The sequence below is a fragment of the Dipodomys ordii genome, unplaced genomic scaffold (assembly GCF_000151885.1).
Source record: "Dipodomys ordii isolate 6190 unplaced genomic scaffold, Dord_2.0 Scaffold8, whole genome shotgun sequence".
NCBI lineage: Eukaryota > Metazoa > Chordata > Mammalia > Rodentia > Heteromyidae > Dipodomys > Dipodomys ordii.
This window is the reverse complement of record NW_012267224.1, coordinates 36,391,086-36,408,555: the sequence shown is the minus strand read 5'-3', so window position 1 is coordinate 36,408,555 and position 17,470 is coordinate 36,391,086. Positions and strand designations below refer to the sequence as shown.

At 38.8% G+C, this 17,470-nt stretch overlaps 1 protein-coding gene and 1 pseudogene across 4 annotated transcripts in view; both read left to right on the top strand.

Annotated features, from left to right (window-relative positions):
• The first annotated feature begins 1,950 nt into the window (after positions 1 to 1,950).
• The window catches only part of LOC105980274 (UDP-glucuronosyltransferase 2B31-like), a 32,585-nt gene continuing 17,065 nt past the window's right edge, over positions 1,951 to 17,470 (top strand). For 2 of the 3 annotated variants that reach the window (XR_001174731.1, XM_013009016.1), the window contains exons 1-6: positions 2,001 to 2,090; positions 3,214 to 4,077; positions 4,962 to 5,110; positions 12,211 to 12,342; positions 13,492 to 13,579; positions 14,436 to 14,655. Coding sequence is in view for 2 of the 3 variants with exons in the window: in XM_013009016.1 (XP_012864470.1) it covers positions 3,354 to 4,077; positions 4,962 to 5,110; positions 12,211 to 12,342; positions 13,492 to 13,579; positions 14,436 to 14,655 (1,313 nt within the window). In the remaining variant the exon portion in view is untranslated. Of the gene's footprint in view, positions 2,091 to 3,213; positions 4,078 to 4,961; positions 5,111 to 12,210; positions 12,343 to 13,491; positions 13,580 to 14,435; positions 14,656 to 17,470 lie in introns of all 3 variants that reach the window. The other variant, XM_013009017.1, reaches the window with a different exon arrangement.
• Positions 10,173 to 10,694, top strand: LOC105980277 (annotated as a pseudogene). Its single transcript, XR_001174732.1, has one exon. The product of XR_001174732.1 is annotated as a translationally-controlled tumor protein pseudogene (transcript).

Here is a 17,470-nt window from a genome sequence, read left to right as displayed (position 1 = left end):
GAAAGGGAAACAAAGAAAAAGCGAGGGTGGATGGAAAGGGGAAACAAAGGAGGAGGCTACAATGCTTGATAAGAAATGTACTCATTATCTTGCCCATGTAATTGTAACCCCTCTGTACAGTATTTTCACAATAAAAAGAAAAAGAGAGGGAGTGGAGAGAGAAGGAAGGAAGGAAGGGAGGGAGGGAGGGAGGAAGGAAAGAGAGGAAGGGAGAGAGGGAGGGAGAAATTAATGTAATAAATCATCTTTAATATAAGATACATATTTATTTATTGTTATTGTAAAGGTGATGTACAGAGGGGTTGCAGGAGTATTTCAACAGGATTTAAAATACTGAATTTTGCAAGATGTCAAAAACATTCCACTCATTTTTAATACAAGGAAATGAAACGTTCTATCATCAAGGTGAATGAAATTAAAATTCTGAGTACACCTACACAACTGGACATGAGTCTCAACAACACAGCCACCTGCATGTTTAATAAAGACCTAGTGTTTCCTAGCACCTCTAACTAAAAAAAAAAAAAATACTGATTTTAGTAACCTAAAAACTGGTCTTAATAGCTGGGTGCTGGTGGCTCATGTCTGTAATGTTAGCTACTTAGGAGGCTCAGATCATAGTTCAAAGCCAGCCCAGGGAAGATCGGTTCTAGAAGACACTTCTTTCCAATCAACCATCCAAAAGCTGAAACTGGAGTTGTGGCTCAAGTGAAAGAGTGCTAGCCTTGAGTAAAAAAAGATCATGGATGTTCAGTCCATCCTGAGAAAATGACCCATTCCCCGTGTCTTTCCTCAGTGCCCACCTGGCCCCTTCCCTAGAAGCCCCAGCCCAGCATTCCTATTCCAGGTAACTGACACACCTGGGGACAGTGGGAGGTCCCTAGGTCCTACTGTCTTCCTTCCAGCCCACCTCCTTCCTGTCTTGTCACCTGCTCCTGGTTTTACCCCCTGGCGCCCTTGCAGCTTTTGCCTGGCCTCTTGCCCCTTTCTCCAGCTCCCTCCCCTCTCCCTTCCCCTGCATGCACCTCCATCTTGTGCAGGTCAACAGTATTTGTCCCCCAATAAACTCTTTTCTGCCTGAACGATGTGGCAGTAGCCTTTCGGCTGAACCTTACAAGGGACGATTGCCCAGGCCCTGAGTTCAAGCCCAAGAACCAGGGGAAAAAAATACTATAATTAAAAAAAAATCCTCATTTGTCATTAATAACAGCCAGAGTTTCGTCAGCAAATAGGATGGTATTTCTTATGAAAGAGCTCTAATATATCTTAATATCAACTTTTTAAATACACAGAAGATAAGCATTTTTATAATATATATTAATTTTGATACTTATTTCTTAATCCACAAAAGATCATCTTTTTCTCTCTCCTTGATGGACATAATATAAAACCGAGATCTTATCTCAGTAATGAAATCTATATTGAATGGAGCATTCGGGGGCTTTGTCTAATTGAGGAAGCTTCGCCACTGGGAAAGAAAGCTGAAAATACTGCACTTTCTAGTCATGCCCTGGGAAACAGGAGGTCTGTCCCCTCCTATTACCTCCCAGGGCCGCTCCTCCCTGTGGTTAATCTGTGCTATCTGGGGTTAATACTTCTTCCTAGGAACAGAAAAGTTGCAGACCAGTTCTAACTCGATGAAGGAACAAAGGCGGTGCAAACATGTATGTTCTTAGCTTTACCTTCTCAGGAAAACCCCAATTTAAGACTTTGTCCATGAGGGTTGCAGTCATACATATTCTTAAATTGAAGGGATTGGGGACCCAGGGGTGATAACCTTACACCTGCGCAGATCCCGTCCAGAAAACTTAATCCTGCATTTCCCTACAACCAGCCCCCTGTCGTTAGGGGGCTGTTGTTAGACTCTTCCCACACCCGAGCCTTTGAAGGCTGAAGCTGTAATGCGCTTGCGCTGGAGCCAACTGTTTCCCTGTGCTCTGAGCTTTCACTTTTAGTATTAAAATCCTTGCTTCTGCGTATGTGTTCTTCAGTTGCTTGTTTGCCATTCCAGGAATCTTGCGCTCTTTCATCTCTGAGACCACCCATAAACAATATCAAGACTTGCGTAAGGCCCAAGGGCCGAAAGGAAGGTTTGTGAACTTTATGTACATTCTGAAACTATTCTTTAAAAAGCTTGTTATTCATATTAACAGGAAGCATCAGTGTCGGTAGGGGACGGAGGGTAGAATGGTGGTAGTGTCAGCGGATGCAGGTGAAGGTTTGTGAAGTTTCCCTCAAAAAGGAAGGACTCTTCACTTAGAGTCCTTGACTTCAATCACAGAATAATAATTTCTGGACAAGTCACAATGGTAAGAGAACTTGGTGTAGCTTTATTGAGTAAGTAAGTGATGGTTTGTAAAGAGGACTCAAAGGATAGTTTACTGAAAATCTAAACTCAAATACCATCATGTCTAACCTATTGCTTTCAAAAGAATGTTTGGAGAAAGACCGAGAAATTCTGACAAAGTTTAAGACAACCCATAAAGGAATACAGAATTAAGACAGATATAAAATAATTTTAACCATAAGTAACTCATCTTTATCAATGAAGTGATAAATTTAAATCTTCAAACAAGCTGAACTTAATACAATCTTAGCAAAACTATAACGATAGGTAACCAAAAATGAGTTAAAATCTTATATAATACCTTATTTCAAGTCCTCTAACTACATCCTAAAGCAGCAGGTAAAGTAAAATAATACCTAACATGTTAACATATAGCTGCACAGTAATTCAGTCTCAGACAATCATAATATAAAATCATAAATATAAAAGTGATAGTACATAACTTTTACAATCATTTTTATTGCGAAAATACTGTACAGAGGGGTTACAATTACATGGGCAAGATAATGAGTACATTTCTTTTTTATGGTAAATTGTGACTTTATTTAGAAAGAGATTATTAATACTTTTTTATTTCTTTTGGTCGGTCATGGGGCTTGAACCTTTTTTAATTTTTATTTTTTATTGTGAACATAGTTTACAGAGGGGTTACAATTACATGGGCAAGATAATGAGTACATTTCTTATCAAGCATTGCAGCCTCCTCCTTTGTTTCCCCTTCTCATCCTCCCGGCGCCTCCCCCACCCAATCCTCCCCGCCCCTCCTTCCCTCCCACCAAAGTTGTAAAGTTCGTTTTGACATAACAACTTATACATCTCAACTTTTACAATCTTGAAGTCACAAAGTTCTGTTTATTCTTTTGCAGATCATTCCCACTATATGTGCACCTTGAACTGTAGTGTTGTACTTTAATTTCTTGTTTGATTTACTCATATGTGATAAAAAAAAAATCCAGAGAGGAATAAGAAATGACAACAGAAAAAAATAAAACCCCATTGCTCCAAGATGCCTTTGAAATGGACTTCACTTGTTCTTCTGATACAACTAATATGTTTTCTGGCTCCGGGAAACTGTGGGAAGCTGCTAATGTTGCCTATGGAATACAGCCATTGGATCAATGTCAAAGTGATCCTGGAAGAGATGGTGCGGAGAGGTCATGAGGTGACTGTTCTAGCATCACCTGCTTCCATTCATGTGGATTCTGGCAAGGCATCTGCTTTTAAATTTGAGGTTTATTCTTCATCTTTGGATAAAAGTGACCATGAGAATGTTTTCAAATATTGGATCAATGAATGGATATATGAACTTCCAAAATATTCATTTTGGAAAGCCTATTCAGAAATGCAAAAAACATTCATGCATTTTTCAGATGTTAACGAAATGCTCTGCAAAGATATAGTGTTCAACAAGGAACTTATGACAAAACTACAAGAATCGAAGTTTGATGCCCTTCTGGCAGACCCTGTGGTTCCCTGTGGAGAACTGTTGGCTGAGCTACTCAATATTCCTTTTGTGTACACTCTCCACTTCTTCCCTGGCTACACCTACGAGAAATACTGTGGAGGGATTCCAGTCCCTCCTTCCTATGTGCCCGTTCCTATATCAGGACTCACTGATCAAATGACATTCATGGAGAGAGTAAAAAACATGATATTGGTGATGTTTTTTGACTTTGGATTAGAAATATTTAATGAGAAGAAGTGGAATCAGTTTTATAGTGAAGTTCTGGGTAAGCTACATCATCAACTGTTACTTTGAAATCTGAAGTTTTCTGCCCCTTTGTCTATGAGTTTGTGTATAATAAAATGAGAAGTGTAATAAAATCAGAAGATGGACTGAAAGTAGAATCTGATGATGTAAGAATGGAAAACGGCCCATTCATCTCAGAGGACTATGGAAGGATTGCTTTAGGGAAGCCTGTTAGAAGCTTGTGGCCATCCCTGTTCAGAATACCACTAATTTTTTGGTCAGAGAAATTGCTTACCCATTTTACTATACCTTTCTTTCATGTTAAAGAACTGTAATGAAAAAAAAAAAGAACTGTAATGAAAACCTTTAGCAAATGTCTCACTATCCATTACAATATTTGTCTAAGAGGAGAAACCTTTTGCAATTGTTTTTCAGTATCTAAGCTATGACTTTCAACAAGTACATATATATATATATATATGTATATACACAGTTGTGCATATGTACATGTGTACGAGTGTGTATGTGTGTGTAGTCAGTTAATCTTATCAATCTCTTAGTAGGAATGATGTCACTAGGAATTTTGTTGTACATTTTGAAAGCTCAGACTTGACTTGGAGAACCCAGGATCAAGAAAATTCCTGGTCAAACTATAAAAACTACACTGTATTCTCCTTGAAAAGCTGCATCTGACACTGTAATAGTGTTATTAAGTGAGTCTAGTGATAAAAATGGCTTTAAATTCATATTTGCTGCTTTCATAGCTTTGAGATAGTATCATTTATATAATATAATGTATGTAGACATATATCTTTTAGCAAAACAGAATATACATCTTGCCTGCAGAATTCTAAGTCATTTCAGGGAATCACATACCATAAATTTCCTGATTATCCCGCGTGTTGTATTTTCTATTGTATTCAGGGAGACCCACTACAATATTTGAAGCAATGAGGAAAGCTGACATATGGCTCATTCGAACCTATTGGGATATTGAATTTCCTTGCCCACTCTTACCAAATTTTGAATTTATTGGAGGATTCCACTGCAAACCTGCCAAACCTCTGCCTAAGGTAAACCTGTTTATTAAACCTGCCGTATTACTGGTTTGTACTGAGTATCTGTTGGAAATGACTCTGCCTTCCTTATTCAAGGAGAGAGATAAGAATTGTGATAAAGTATCCTGTTGAATATGGACTTGCATTTCTATCCCATCACAGCTGACTGTGTTTCATTACCACCAAGAAACAAAAGTAGGAGAACCAGTTTCATTGTGACTATGGTCAGTCAGTGTAAGCTCTCATTATGGAATTCTTTTTTTTGGGGGGGGGGTGGTGGGGTCCGGTCATGGGGCCTGAACTCTGGGCCTGGGCGATGTCCCTCAGCTCTTCAGCTCAAGGCTAGCGCTCTACCACTTGAGCCACAACACCACTTCCAGCTTTTTTCTTTTTTGCTCATGTGGTGCTGAGGAATCAAACCCAGGGCCTCAGGCATGCAAGGCAAGCACTCTACCACTGAGCCACCTTCCCAGCCCTTATGTAATCTTAAGAAAGAATAAATCATTCATTCAAGGAATATTTATAAAGTGTATACAACATGTCAAATAAATGCTGAATATGTCCAGAAAAAATAGATACACGATTCTGAAACAACATCTATTTTATATTCACTTCATTTCAGAACTTTGGAAAGAAATAAGCAATTATATGAAAGTGTACCCTAGGAAAATACATCAATATTAAGGAAACATAAAGTAGACATTACAGATAACATCTTAGATTTAGTTCATACATTTAAAGCTTAACTGGATAATGTACTGAAATAGATGAATGGATAGGGGGAGGGAAGAGCGAAGAACAGAATCATAAGGATAATTCTGAAGAGCTCCAAGCTTAGTTTAGCAGGAGGAGGATAATAAAAATGCAAATGAGCCAGGCTCATGCTTATAATCCTAACTACTCAGAAGGCTGAGATATGATGATCATGGTTCGAAGCCAACCCACGCAGAAAAGTCCCCATGAGATTCTTATCTCCAATTAACCACTCAAAAACCAGAAGTGGCACTGTGGCTCAAAGTGGTAGAACACTAGCCTTGAGCAAAAGAGCTCAGGGACAGCACCCAAGCCCTGAGTTCAAGCCCCATGACTGACAAAAAAATTGTAGATGATTCTGGAGAGGTAAGTGGGAGCCAGAGGAGTATTGGTTTGAAACACTTATTAATGCTGTTAGAGCAAGCAGGCAGGGTGGCACACCTGTAATCCTAGTTGCTCAGCTGACTAAAATCTGAGGTTGTAGTTCAAAGCCAGCCTAGGCAGGAAAGTCTGTGAGACTCATATTTGATTAACCACCAAAAGGACAAAAGTGGAGCAGTGGCTCAAGTGTTAGAGCACTAGCCTTGAGCAGAAAAGCTCAAAGATGGCTCCCAGACCTTGGGTTCAAGCACCAGGACCAGCACAAAAAAAGAAAGAAAGGAAGAAAGGAAGGAAGGAAGGAAGAAAGAAAGAAAGAAAGAAAGAAAGAAAGAAAGAAAGAAAGAAAGAAAGAAAGGAGAAAGAAAGAAAGAAAGAAAAAGAAAGAAAGAAAAGAAAAAGAAAGGAAGGAAGAAAGGAAGGAAGGAAGAAGGAAGGAAGGAAGGAAAGAGAGAAAAGTGTTGAGTGTGGAAGCATGGGGAGAGGCAAGGCTCAAGTGGCAGAGTGTCAACAGAACAAGCAAGTGAAGCAGGAACTTGAGTTCAAACTCTCATACTACTCACAAAAATGTTAAGCATGGAAAGATATGAGGTTTTTTTTAAAGAATACCTCAAAATGCATTTACCATGTTAGATTGCAGAGGCAGAAGATGATGAAAATGGAAAACGTTAAATTGCATGAGCAGAAAGTTCATAGAGATGATTACGCCCACTCATATGTTAATAGTCCATCTTCATGCTGTGTTATGTAGAAAATAATCAATACAGTAAAACACTAATGTAGAATTATCTAGGGATATGTGGGCTGTTGTAATCATTCATGCTTTTGTTTGTTTTGCAAATTGTCTCATAAATGACTAAACTTTATCATGTACATTGACTACCCATACCCTTTAAAGGTGGGGTTTTAAAAGTCAACTTAAGTTTCTTATTTAGCATTTTGTGGCACACTGAATATTCCTGTGCAGAATAATTTGAATTATGTTTGAGCTTGAAGAGGAGGAAGTCATATTGCTGAAAAGAATCTACCAATGATTTTATCTTGGGACACAGCAAGTACAGAGCTGGCAGAGCAATGCCTTCTGTTACAAATGATGATTCATTTGCTAATATGTTGGGCCAGACACTTTAGCAAGGATTCCACTTTTTTTTTTTTTTGTCAGTCATGGGGCTTGAACTCTGGGCCTGGGCGCTGTCCCTCAGCTCTTCAGCTCAAGGCGAGCGCTCTACCACTTGAGCTACAGCGCCACTTCCGGTTTTCTGGTGGTTTATTGGAGATAGGAGTCTCAAGGTCTCTCCTGCCCGGGCTGGCTTTGAATCGCGATCCTCAGATCTCAGCCTCCTGAGTAGCTAGGATTACAGGCGTGAGCCACCAGCGCCCGGCTAAGGATTTCACTTTTAATAGGAACTAGTCATCCAACTGATCAAGGATGTATTCTCAAGGAAAATCCTAGAAATAGATATTCTGCAGCTTAAGTTACAAGAAAATATATGAGTTTTGACTGAATTCAAGAAAGGAAATGCTAACATTTTATTGTAATTTTCCACACACTTGTCAGCTTAACATGTAATCTTTCTCAGAAATATAAAACATGACATTTCATACTATTTTCAAGCAGACTCATTGTTTCCTTGCTTTTACTCCAGCATTTAAATTATGCCTTGGGATCCTAAACTAGTACAGCTTAGAACATGATAGGGTTGTTTGCCTTAGCAGAATGATATTTCTTCCAAATACTAATCACTCAGAATGTCTCATTGACACTGCCTTGGGTAATTTGGGTTTCAGAATAATAGGAGCCTAACAGAAGGAACACAGAGAAAATATATACTGCCTCTGTACTATAGACATATATGTCCTTACCTTTGGTTACTGAAAAGAAACTTTTTTTTGGGGGGGGGGGTCCGGTCGTGGGGCCTGAACTCTGGGCCTGGGCGCTGTCCCTCAGCTCTTCAGCTCAAGGCTAGCGCTCTACCACTTGAGCCACAGCGCCACTTCCGGCTTTTTTCTTATGTGGTGCTGAGAAATCGAACCCAGGGCCTCGAGCATGCAAGTGCTCTACCACTGAGCCACCTTCCCAGCCCCTGAAAAGAGACTTTTTAATTTGCAATTACTAAGGAATTTGGTTAGCAAATAACATGATATTTCATAAAGTGGCACATAAGATCTGGTATTTTAAATTGTCATTCTACTTTTAAGAAATAAGTAGAAAGCAAACATTTTAATAGTATCATTTTCATATGATCCTAACACATTAGTAATGTGCAACTTAACATGCCAATGGAACAAGCAAGTCAAGCATGAGTAAAGGCCCCAAGTTCAGATTCTGGTACCCCCAAAAATGGTAATATGACTCTATTTATGTCATATAATGTATTCCTTCCCAAACAAAATGAGCTATTGAAGCTTTTCTATATTCCAACAATGAGAAGAGTGAGGCTGAAATCAGTAAAATACTCCTTTTGTAATAGCACAAACCAAAAACCCTTGGAATTAACTTAACCCAAGATGTGAAGGACCTGTATGATCAAAAATTTTAAAACCTGAAAAAAGAAATTAAAGCATATTTAAGGAAGTGGGAAAACCTCCCATGCTCCTGGGTTGGGAGGATTAACATCCTGAAAATGGAATACTGCCCAAAGCTATCTACAAATTCAATGTAATACTCAACAATATTGCAACAAGATTCTTCAATAATATAGAAGAAGCAATGTAAAAATTCATATGGAACAATAAAAGACCCAAAATAGCAAAAACAATCCTTAGCAGTGCTGGAAGAATATCAATACCAAACTTCAAAGTCTATTACAAAGCTGGAGTAACAAAAACAGCTTGGTAATGGCACAGGAACAGGTCTGGGTGGGATGGAATAGAAGAGAAGACCCATAAATGAACCCACCAACTTATGGTCACTAATCTTTGATAAGGGAGCCGAAAAAACAGGATGGAAGAAAGACAGCATCTTCAAGAAATGGGGCCAGCAGAATTGGAGATAAACATGTAGAAAGATGATATTAGATCCTTATATGTCACCCTGTACCAATATCAAGTCCAAACTGATCAAAGACCTCAATATAAGACCAGATATCCTGAAAATATTACAGGAAGGGATGGGGAAAACACTAGAGCTCCTTGGCACAGGTTGAAACTTCCTAGACAACGATCCAGAAACACACCAAATCAAAGAAAGACTGGACAAATAGGATTGATATCAAAATGAAGAGTTTCTGCATGGTAAAGGACATAGCTAGCAAGATAAATAGAAAGCCCACGGATTGTGGGAAGCTCATTACTAGCTATACGTCAGACAAGGGCCTCATATCTAAAATATACTTCGAATTCAAAAAATTAAACTCCCCACCAAAAAGTAAGCCCCCCGAAAACAAATCCTCCAAGAAAAGCAATCCCATCAATAAGGGTGCTAAAGTTTAAAAGACAGACTTCTCCAAAGAAAAAAATAATAATGGATAATATGGGCTGGGAAGGTGGTTCAGTGGTAGAGCGCTTGTTTTGCATGCATGAGGCCCTGGGTTCGATTCCTCAGCACCACATAAGCAGAAAAAGCTGGAAGTGGTGCTGTGGCTCAAGTGGTAGAGCGCTAGCTTTGAGCTGAAGAGCTGAGGAACAGCGCCCAGGCCCAAAGTTCAGGCCCCATGACTGACAAAAAAAAAAAAGGAAAGAAAGAAAGAGAGAGAGAGAGAGAGAGAAAACAAAGAAAGAAAGAAAGAAAGAAAGAAAGAAAGAAAGAAAGAAAGAAAGAAAGAAAGAAAGAAAGGAAGGAAGGAAGGAAGGAAGGATAATAGACACATGAAGAAAAGTTCAATAGCTCTGGCCACAAAAGAAATGCAAATCAGCTCTTCTGCCTGCTCCACGCTCCACCCTCCCTCCCTCCCTGGCTTGGAGCTCCTGCTGAAGCCAGCGCTGCCGGCTCCCCCTGGCCGCCATCATGATCATCTACAGGGACCTCATGAGCCAAGATGAGCTGTTCTCTGACATCTACAAGATCCCGGAGATCGCGGGCGGGCTGTGCCTGGAGGCGGAGGGCATCAAGATGGTCAGTAGGACAGAGGGTACCATTGATGACTCGCTCATTGGTGGAAATGCCTCCGCCGAAGGCCCCGAGGGCGAAGTACCAAACGCACAGTAGTCGCTGGGGTGGACATCATCATGAACCATCACTTGCAGGAGACCAGTTTCGCAAAGGAAACCTACAAAAAGTACATCAAAGATTATACGAAATCACTTAAGGAGAACTTGAAGAACAGAAACCTGAAAGAGTAAAGCCTTTTATGACAGGAGCTGCAGAGCAAATCAAGCACATCCTTGCTAATTTCAATAACTACCAGTTTTTTATTGGTGAAAACATGAATCCAGATGACATGGTTGCTCTGCCTGGACTACTGTGAAGATGGTGTGACCCCCATTTCTGATTTTCTTTGAGGATGGTTTAGAAATGGAAAAATGTTAACAAATTGGGCAACCATAACTGGCTGCTGCTTGTCATCCACACAACAACAGGACGTAAGACAAATGGGACTGATGTCATTTGGAACTCTTCATTTCTTTTGACCATGGTTTATTTGGAGTGGAGACATTGTTTTTTAAGAAAAAAAAAGTTATGTAGGTTGAACTCAAAAAAAAAAAAAAGAAAGAAAGAAATGCAAATCAAAGCAACTTTGAGATTCCATCTCATTATCAAGATAACAAATAATAATAGAGATGTGGCCAAAAGAGAATGCTACTATACTGTAGGCAGGAATGTAAACTTGTTCAACCACTCTAGAAAGCAATATGGAGGTTTCTCAAGAGGCTAAACATAGAGTTTCCCTATAACCCAGAAATCCCATTCCTGGGCATTTACCCAAATGACCACAAATAAGCCCACAATAAAGCTACCAGCATAACTGTGTTCAATGCAGCATTAGTTACCATAGCTAAGATAACCAACCCAGATGGCCTCAGTAGATGAATGGATCAAAAAAATGTGGTCTATACATAATGGAATTCTGTGCCTCCACCAAAAAGGATGGCATTGTCCCATTCATAAGGAAATGGAAGACTTGGAAAAATCTATATTAAGCAAGGCAAACCAGATCAAAAGAAACAAAGGCTGCATGGTTTCCCCCATTTGTGGTAATTAGAACATGTCTAGGATATTTTTAGGAGAGGATCACAATGGCTCAATAGCAATCTGGGTGTGACCATATAAAATGATGCTTATCAAAATGGATTCCAAGAAATGGAAGCAAAAGTGTTTTTTTATTGTACTATTTGCGGTTATTTCTTTTTTCTTTCTATTTTTTTCTTTGATGTTTCCTCATTGTTACTGTTTTTTACATGTATACCCTTTGTCTTGTATATAAGTTTATCTGATTTGGGGAAGGGAAGGGGAATCACAGAAATGTGGCAAAGAGAGAACTGATTCAACAGAGATAGTAGTCACCATGTTGGAAATGAACTTTACAACGTGGGGAGCAGGAGAGTGGGGAGAGAGAGAGAAAATGAGGAAGAGGTTAGCATAGTTCAAAAAGAAATGTATTCATAGCCGGCACTGGTGGCTCATGCCTGTTTTCCTAGCTACTTAGGAGACTGAGATGTGAGGATCATGGTTCAAAGCTAGTCGGGGAAGGAAAGTCCAAGAGACTCTTATCTCCAATAAACTACCAGAAAACCAGAAGTAGTGCTGTGGCTCAAGGGGTAGAGCGCTTGCCTTGAGCTGGAGAGTGGAGGGACAGTGCCCGGGCCCAGAGTTCAAGCCCCACTACTGACCAAAAAATAAATAAATAAAAAAGGAAATGAACTCATTACCTTACTGATGTTACTATAACCCCTTTGCAATAAAATGAGCTATTGAGTAACTGAAAATAGCCATTACTCTAATAAAACCTAATAATACTTGAATTTCCCTCAGATTTTTAAAACAATGTTTTCTAGTATGTTTGCTGTGTTGTTGCTCTTTTGTAAGGGAAAACCTTTCTTCACAGGAAATGGAAGATTTTGTCCAGAGTTCTGGAGAGGATGGTGTGGTGGTGTTTTCTCTGGGTTCAATGGTCAGTAACATGACAGAAGAAAGAGCCAACACAATTGCATTAGCTCTTGCACAGATTCCACAAAAGGTAAGATTAAAGTCCATGTCTTCTTTAACCATTCTGAATTATTCCTCCATTGTAAAATAACAAAACAACAACAAAACATAGCACCTTAAAAAAAAACTCTGGAAAAAAAAACTCTGAAAAAGATATGAGTCCAGAAACTTCTTGTGTCAATAGTAAATTTGGAGGGGGAGAATGCCTCAAACAGTGGCAAGCACAAGGCCATGAGTTCAAATGCCTGTATAGCTAATACAACAACAACAAAAACATTACAGTATCTCTAATTCATCTTATAAATTGCTTTTACAGATATATGCCAGATGTTTTTCTTGATAGTAACTTTAGCATCATCACTGTAACCAGAAAGATAATACCAAATATGCAATAAGAAGTAGTAGATATTTTAGAGTGATTAGAGTGGAACTGCAGACAGATACACCAAAGTCACCTTATTATATTTTTTTCATTGAATTTGGTTGAATTTTTTTATTGTGAAAATACTGTACAGAGGGGTTACAATTACATGGGCAAGATAATGAGTACATTTCTTTTCAAGCATTGTAGCCTCCTCCTTTGTTTCCCCTTCCCATCCTCCCCCCGCCCTCCCACCCAATCCTCCCCCCTCCCACCCCTGCACCAAACTTGTAAAGTTTGTTTTTGACATAACGAAAGTCACCAAATTCTGCACTGCTGTTCCTTTCAAGATTCTTGATGACGCCATATACATATATATATATATACATATACATATATATATATACATACACACATATATATACACACACATATATATATACACACACACATACATTTTTAAAAAGATAAACTACTCAAAGTAAAATTAATGTATGGCCAATTCTTTCTAATTTAGTACACTTTTATATCAGAATTATAATGACTGTCCCAAAATTTCATAAATGATTGAATTTTCACTGAATACATTTTTATGAATATCATGACTCAATTACCATTAGTTGATTATAAATGATGAGAAATGTAGAGGTATTCTATTTCCTTCAGACCTTTGGTAGTTCATATAACTTTAAAATATCTTATCAAGAGTCCTTATCTATTCATGTGGAAAATATTTAACTTACAAATCAGTACTGTAGAATTCAATCATGCTGTAAGTTGACATTTGAGACATTGAATAATATTTTCTCTACCTAACAGGTTCTATGGAGATATGAAGGCAAGAAACCAGATACCCTAGGATCCAACACTCGGTTGTACAAGTGGCTCCCCCAGAATGACCTTCTTGGTAAAATTCAAAGGAGCAAACAGTGAAAACACAAAAAATAGCCAGTTGTGAACATAATGGCTCAAAAGAAAACACATTTCTTGAATATTTATTATTTCAAACCTCAGAAATAACTTGTCTTCACATTTTTCTAATATTAAAGTAAATAAATCAATTGTAAAATTGTCACTGTACTGTACACACTCACTTCTTTCTGGGCAAAATCAAAGTGTCTTTATTTCAGATAGAATTGCTTCTCCAAGCACTTTTTCAGTCACTTTGTGGATTGGCCCACTATTGTTTGTTTCAGACACTTTCCTTATTTCCCTACTGCAGAAGAATTTTGAAGGTCACTGTCAATGACATCCTCTCTAGTATTACCAGGGATTCTGCATATTCCATGAAGCTAAATCAACAAACTTTCTCATGAAGTGGTAACATACTTCTCCATGAACTGTAGCCTATATTTCTTGTGATTCTGGCATGACACCCACCACACTTCATGTTACCCTACATAGCAAATTTGTTGACTTTGCTATTTCTTTCTGAGAACAAGTTCGATATAGTACCTAGATTTTTATTTGGCATATGTTGCACCTTTTACAAAAATGTTGCTTTGGTTTTCCTCTTGTCAATCCTGTTTTCATTTTCCAATCTGAAGTCACACATTACCTCTTTAAGGGAGCCTTGAATTGGCTCTCCAGTATATCTAGAGGGCTGTTGCTCTGAGATAGCAAAACCAATTCAGTGGAGCTTCATTACTATGCTCTCTACTATCTAGAAAATAGGAGCCCTTTTAAAGCATTCTGTTATACTTTCCTCATTTTGTTCCTGATATTTTAAATGGATAATTTTGTGAAAATTCATCCAATTACAGGTCATCCCAAAGCCAAGGCTTTCATAACTCACGGTGGAACCAATGGGGTCTATGAGGCCATCTACCACGGAGTCCCAATGGTGGGCATCCCTTTGTTTGCCGATCAACCTCATAACATTGATCAAATGAAAGCCAAGGGAGCAGCCATAGGACTGAACTTTCTCACATTGTCAAGTAAAGATCTTCTTGATGCCCTGAAGACAGTCATTAATGACCCTGTGTGAGTATAACTATTTTTTCATGAGATAGTATTATAGATGAGTATGTATTTCATTCCTATTTATAGGAGGATTTTATTGAAAAAGTTGTATGTGTGTGTGTGTGTGTGTGTGTGTGTGTGTGTGTGTCTGCTGGTCTTGGCTTGAAGTCAGAGCCTGAGTACTATCCCTGAGCTTTGTTGCTCAAGGATGGCAAGCTATCACTTGAGACACTTGAGCTCTACATTTCTCTGGTGATTAATCAGAGATAAGTATGTCACAGACTTTCCTTCCTAGGCTGGCTTTGAACCACAATACTCAGATCTTAGCCTCCCAAGTAGCTAAAGTAACAGGTATGAGACACTGTCACCCAGCTTAATGATTTTTTTAATCAAAAGAAATCTTTTTATATTGAACAAGAAAGATAAAGTTACATTTGATCTTCTTTAGTCATTGTATAATAAGCTAATGAAATAATTTCAAAATACACAAATAATACTGGTTATATATAACTATTTTTAATAAGAATACAATTCTTAAAATATGACTGAATCTACACAGAAAAAAATGATGAAATTGAAGGTAAAGTACAAATTTTTTTTATTGTAGACCTGAAATTTTTCAAAATTGTCACTTTTGGTGTAATTTTAAGTTCCATTGTTCACAGATTTAACTGATGACATAATACATATAAAATTTACATAAATATCAAACAGTAGTTAATTTATAAAATTCAAATGTATAAACTATTTTTACAGTCATGAAACTTCTTTTAGCAATATTGGAATTTGAATTCTGAACCTTGTCAATACTAGACAAATGCTCTATAGCTTGATGTGCAGATTGGAAATGCTGTTTCAATTATATGATTTGACATTTTCTGGCAGTGCTAGAGATTGAACTACCACCACCTTGCACTTAATAGACAAGTACTCTATCACTGGACCTACATTGCAGCCCCATGAAACATTTTTCTTTCTTTCTTTTTTTGGTCAGTCGTGGAGCTTGAATTCGGGGCCTGGATGTAGGCCCTGAGCTCTATTGCTCACGGCTAGCACTCTATTATTTTGACCCATAACGCCACTTCCAGTTTTCTGGTGGTTAATTGGAGATGAGTCTCATGGACTTTCTTGTCCTGGCTGGTTTTGAACAGCGATTCTCAGACTAGCTAGGATTACAGTGTGAGCCATCAGAACCCTGCTCCTGAAACTTTTTTTTTTTTTTTGTCCGTAGTGGGGCCTGAACTCTGGGCCTGAGCACTGTCCCTCAGCTCTTCAGCTCAAAGCTAGTGCTCTACCACTTGAGTCGTAGCACCACTTCTGGCTTTTTCTGCTTATGTGGTGCTGAGGAATCGAACCCAGGGCCTCATGCATGGAAGGCAAGCACTCTACAACTGAGCCACCTTCCCAGATCAACATGATTTTTTTTTTTTTGTCCATCATGGGACTTGAAGTCTGGGCTTGGGCACTGTCCCTCAGTTCTTCAGCTCAAGGCGAGCGCTCTACCACTTGAGCTACAGCGTCACTGAAACTTTTATATTATATAATTGATGCATTTTTTATCACACCAGTAAAATATGCAACATGATATTCTAATCATTCCACATGCTTGGGTTGCTATGTTAATACAATCTGGAAAATACCTTCTGACATAAGACCTTTAAACTAAGACCTCAATAATGAAACAAAAGCGAGCCTTGTGGTACAGTAGGGAATAATGTGTAAGTAAAAAGGGAGAGGACATTCAATTTTTATAAAGGTGTCGCAAAAAACACTATTAGCCTCAAGGTACAGCTAGAAAATGCATGTAATGGAAGTAAAGAGTGAGCAGAGGGCTAGGAATGTGGCTTAGTGGTAGAGTGCCTAGCATGCATGAAGCCTGGGTTCAATTCCTCAGTAATACCACATAAACAAAGGCCAGAAGTGGCATTATGATTCAAGTGGTAGAGTGTTAGCCTTGAGTAAAAGAAGCTCAGGGACAGTGCCCAGGCCCTGAGTCCAAGCCCTAGAACTGGAAAGAAAAAAAAAAAAAAAAGCATGAGCAAAGATAGAGTGACAGAGAAAATGAGCAATTCTAGCCATTTGGATACATCAAATCCAAGAAGAAAGTTGATTTTTTTCTTTAAAAAAATTTATAGGGGCTGGGAATATGGATTAGTGGTAGAGTGCTTGCCTAGCATGCATGGAGCCTTTGGTTCGATTCCTCAACATCATATAAACAGAAAATGTCTGAAATGGTTCTGTGGCTCAAGTGGTAGAGTGCAAGCCTTGAGCAAAAGAAGCTCAGGGACAGTGCTCAGGCCCTGAGTTCAAGCCCCAGGAAAAAAAAAACAAACCCATACACATAATGTGTAACAATGTGGTAGTTCATAAAGATCTGAGGTAAACGATTCGTATCTTCCATTTTGCTGCATTCTAATCCCTTGGGAATCCTTGCTAGCTCTTTTTTAAAATGTGTTTTTAACTTTTGTTGTTATTGTAGAGGTGGTATAGAGGCGAGCTGCAGTTATATAAGTCAGATAATGACTACATTTCTTTTTTCTTTTTTTTTGGGTCTGGTCGTGGGGCCTGAACTCTGGTACTGTCCCTCAGCTCTTCAGCTCAAGGCTAGCTCTGTACAACTTGAGCCACAGCGCTACTTCCGGCTTTTTTCTTTTTGTTTATGTGGTGCTGAGGAATCGAACCCAGGGCCTCATGCATGCAAGGCAAGCGTTCTACCACTGAGCCACCTTCCCAGCCCAATTACTACATTTCTATTTGGACAATGTCACTCCTATCTCACGCTTTCCCAGGTTTTTCCCTCCCATGCCCACTGCTGCATTTGTTCACCCTTTGTCCT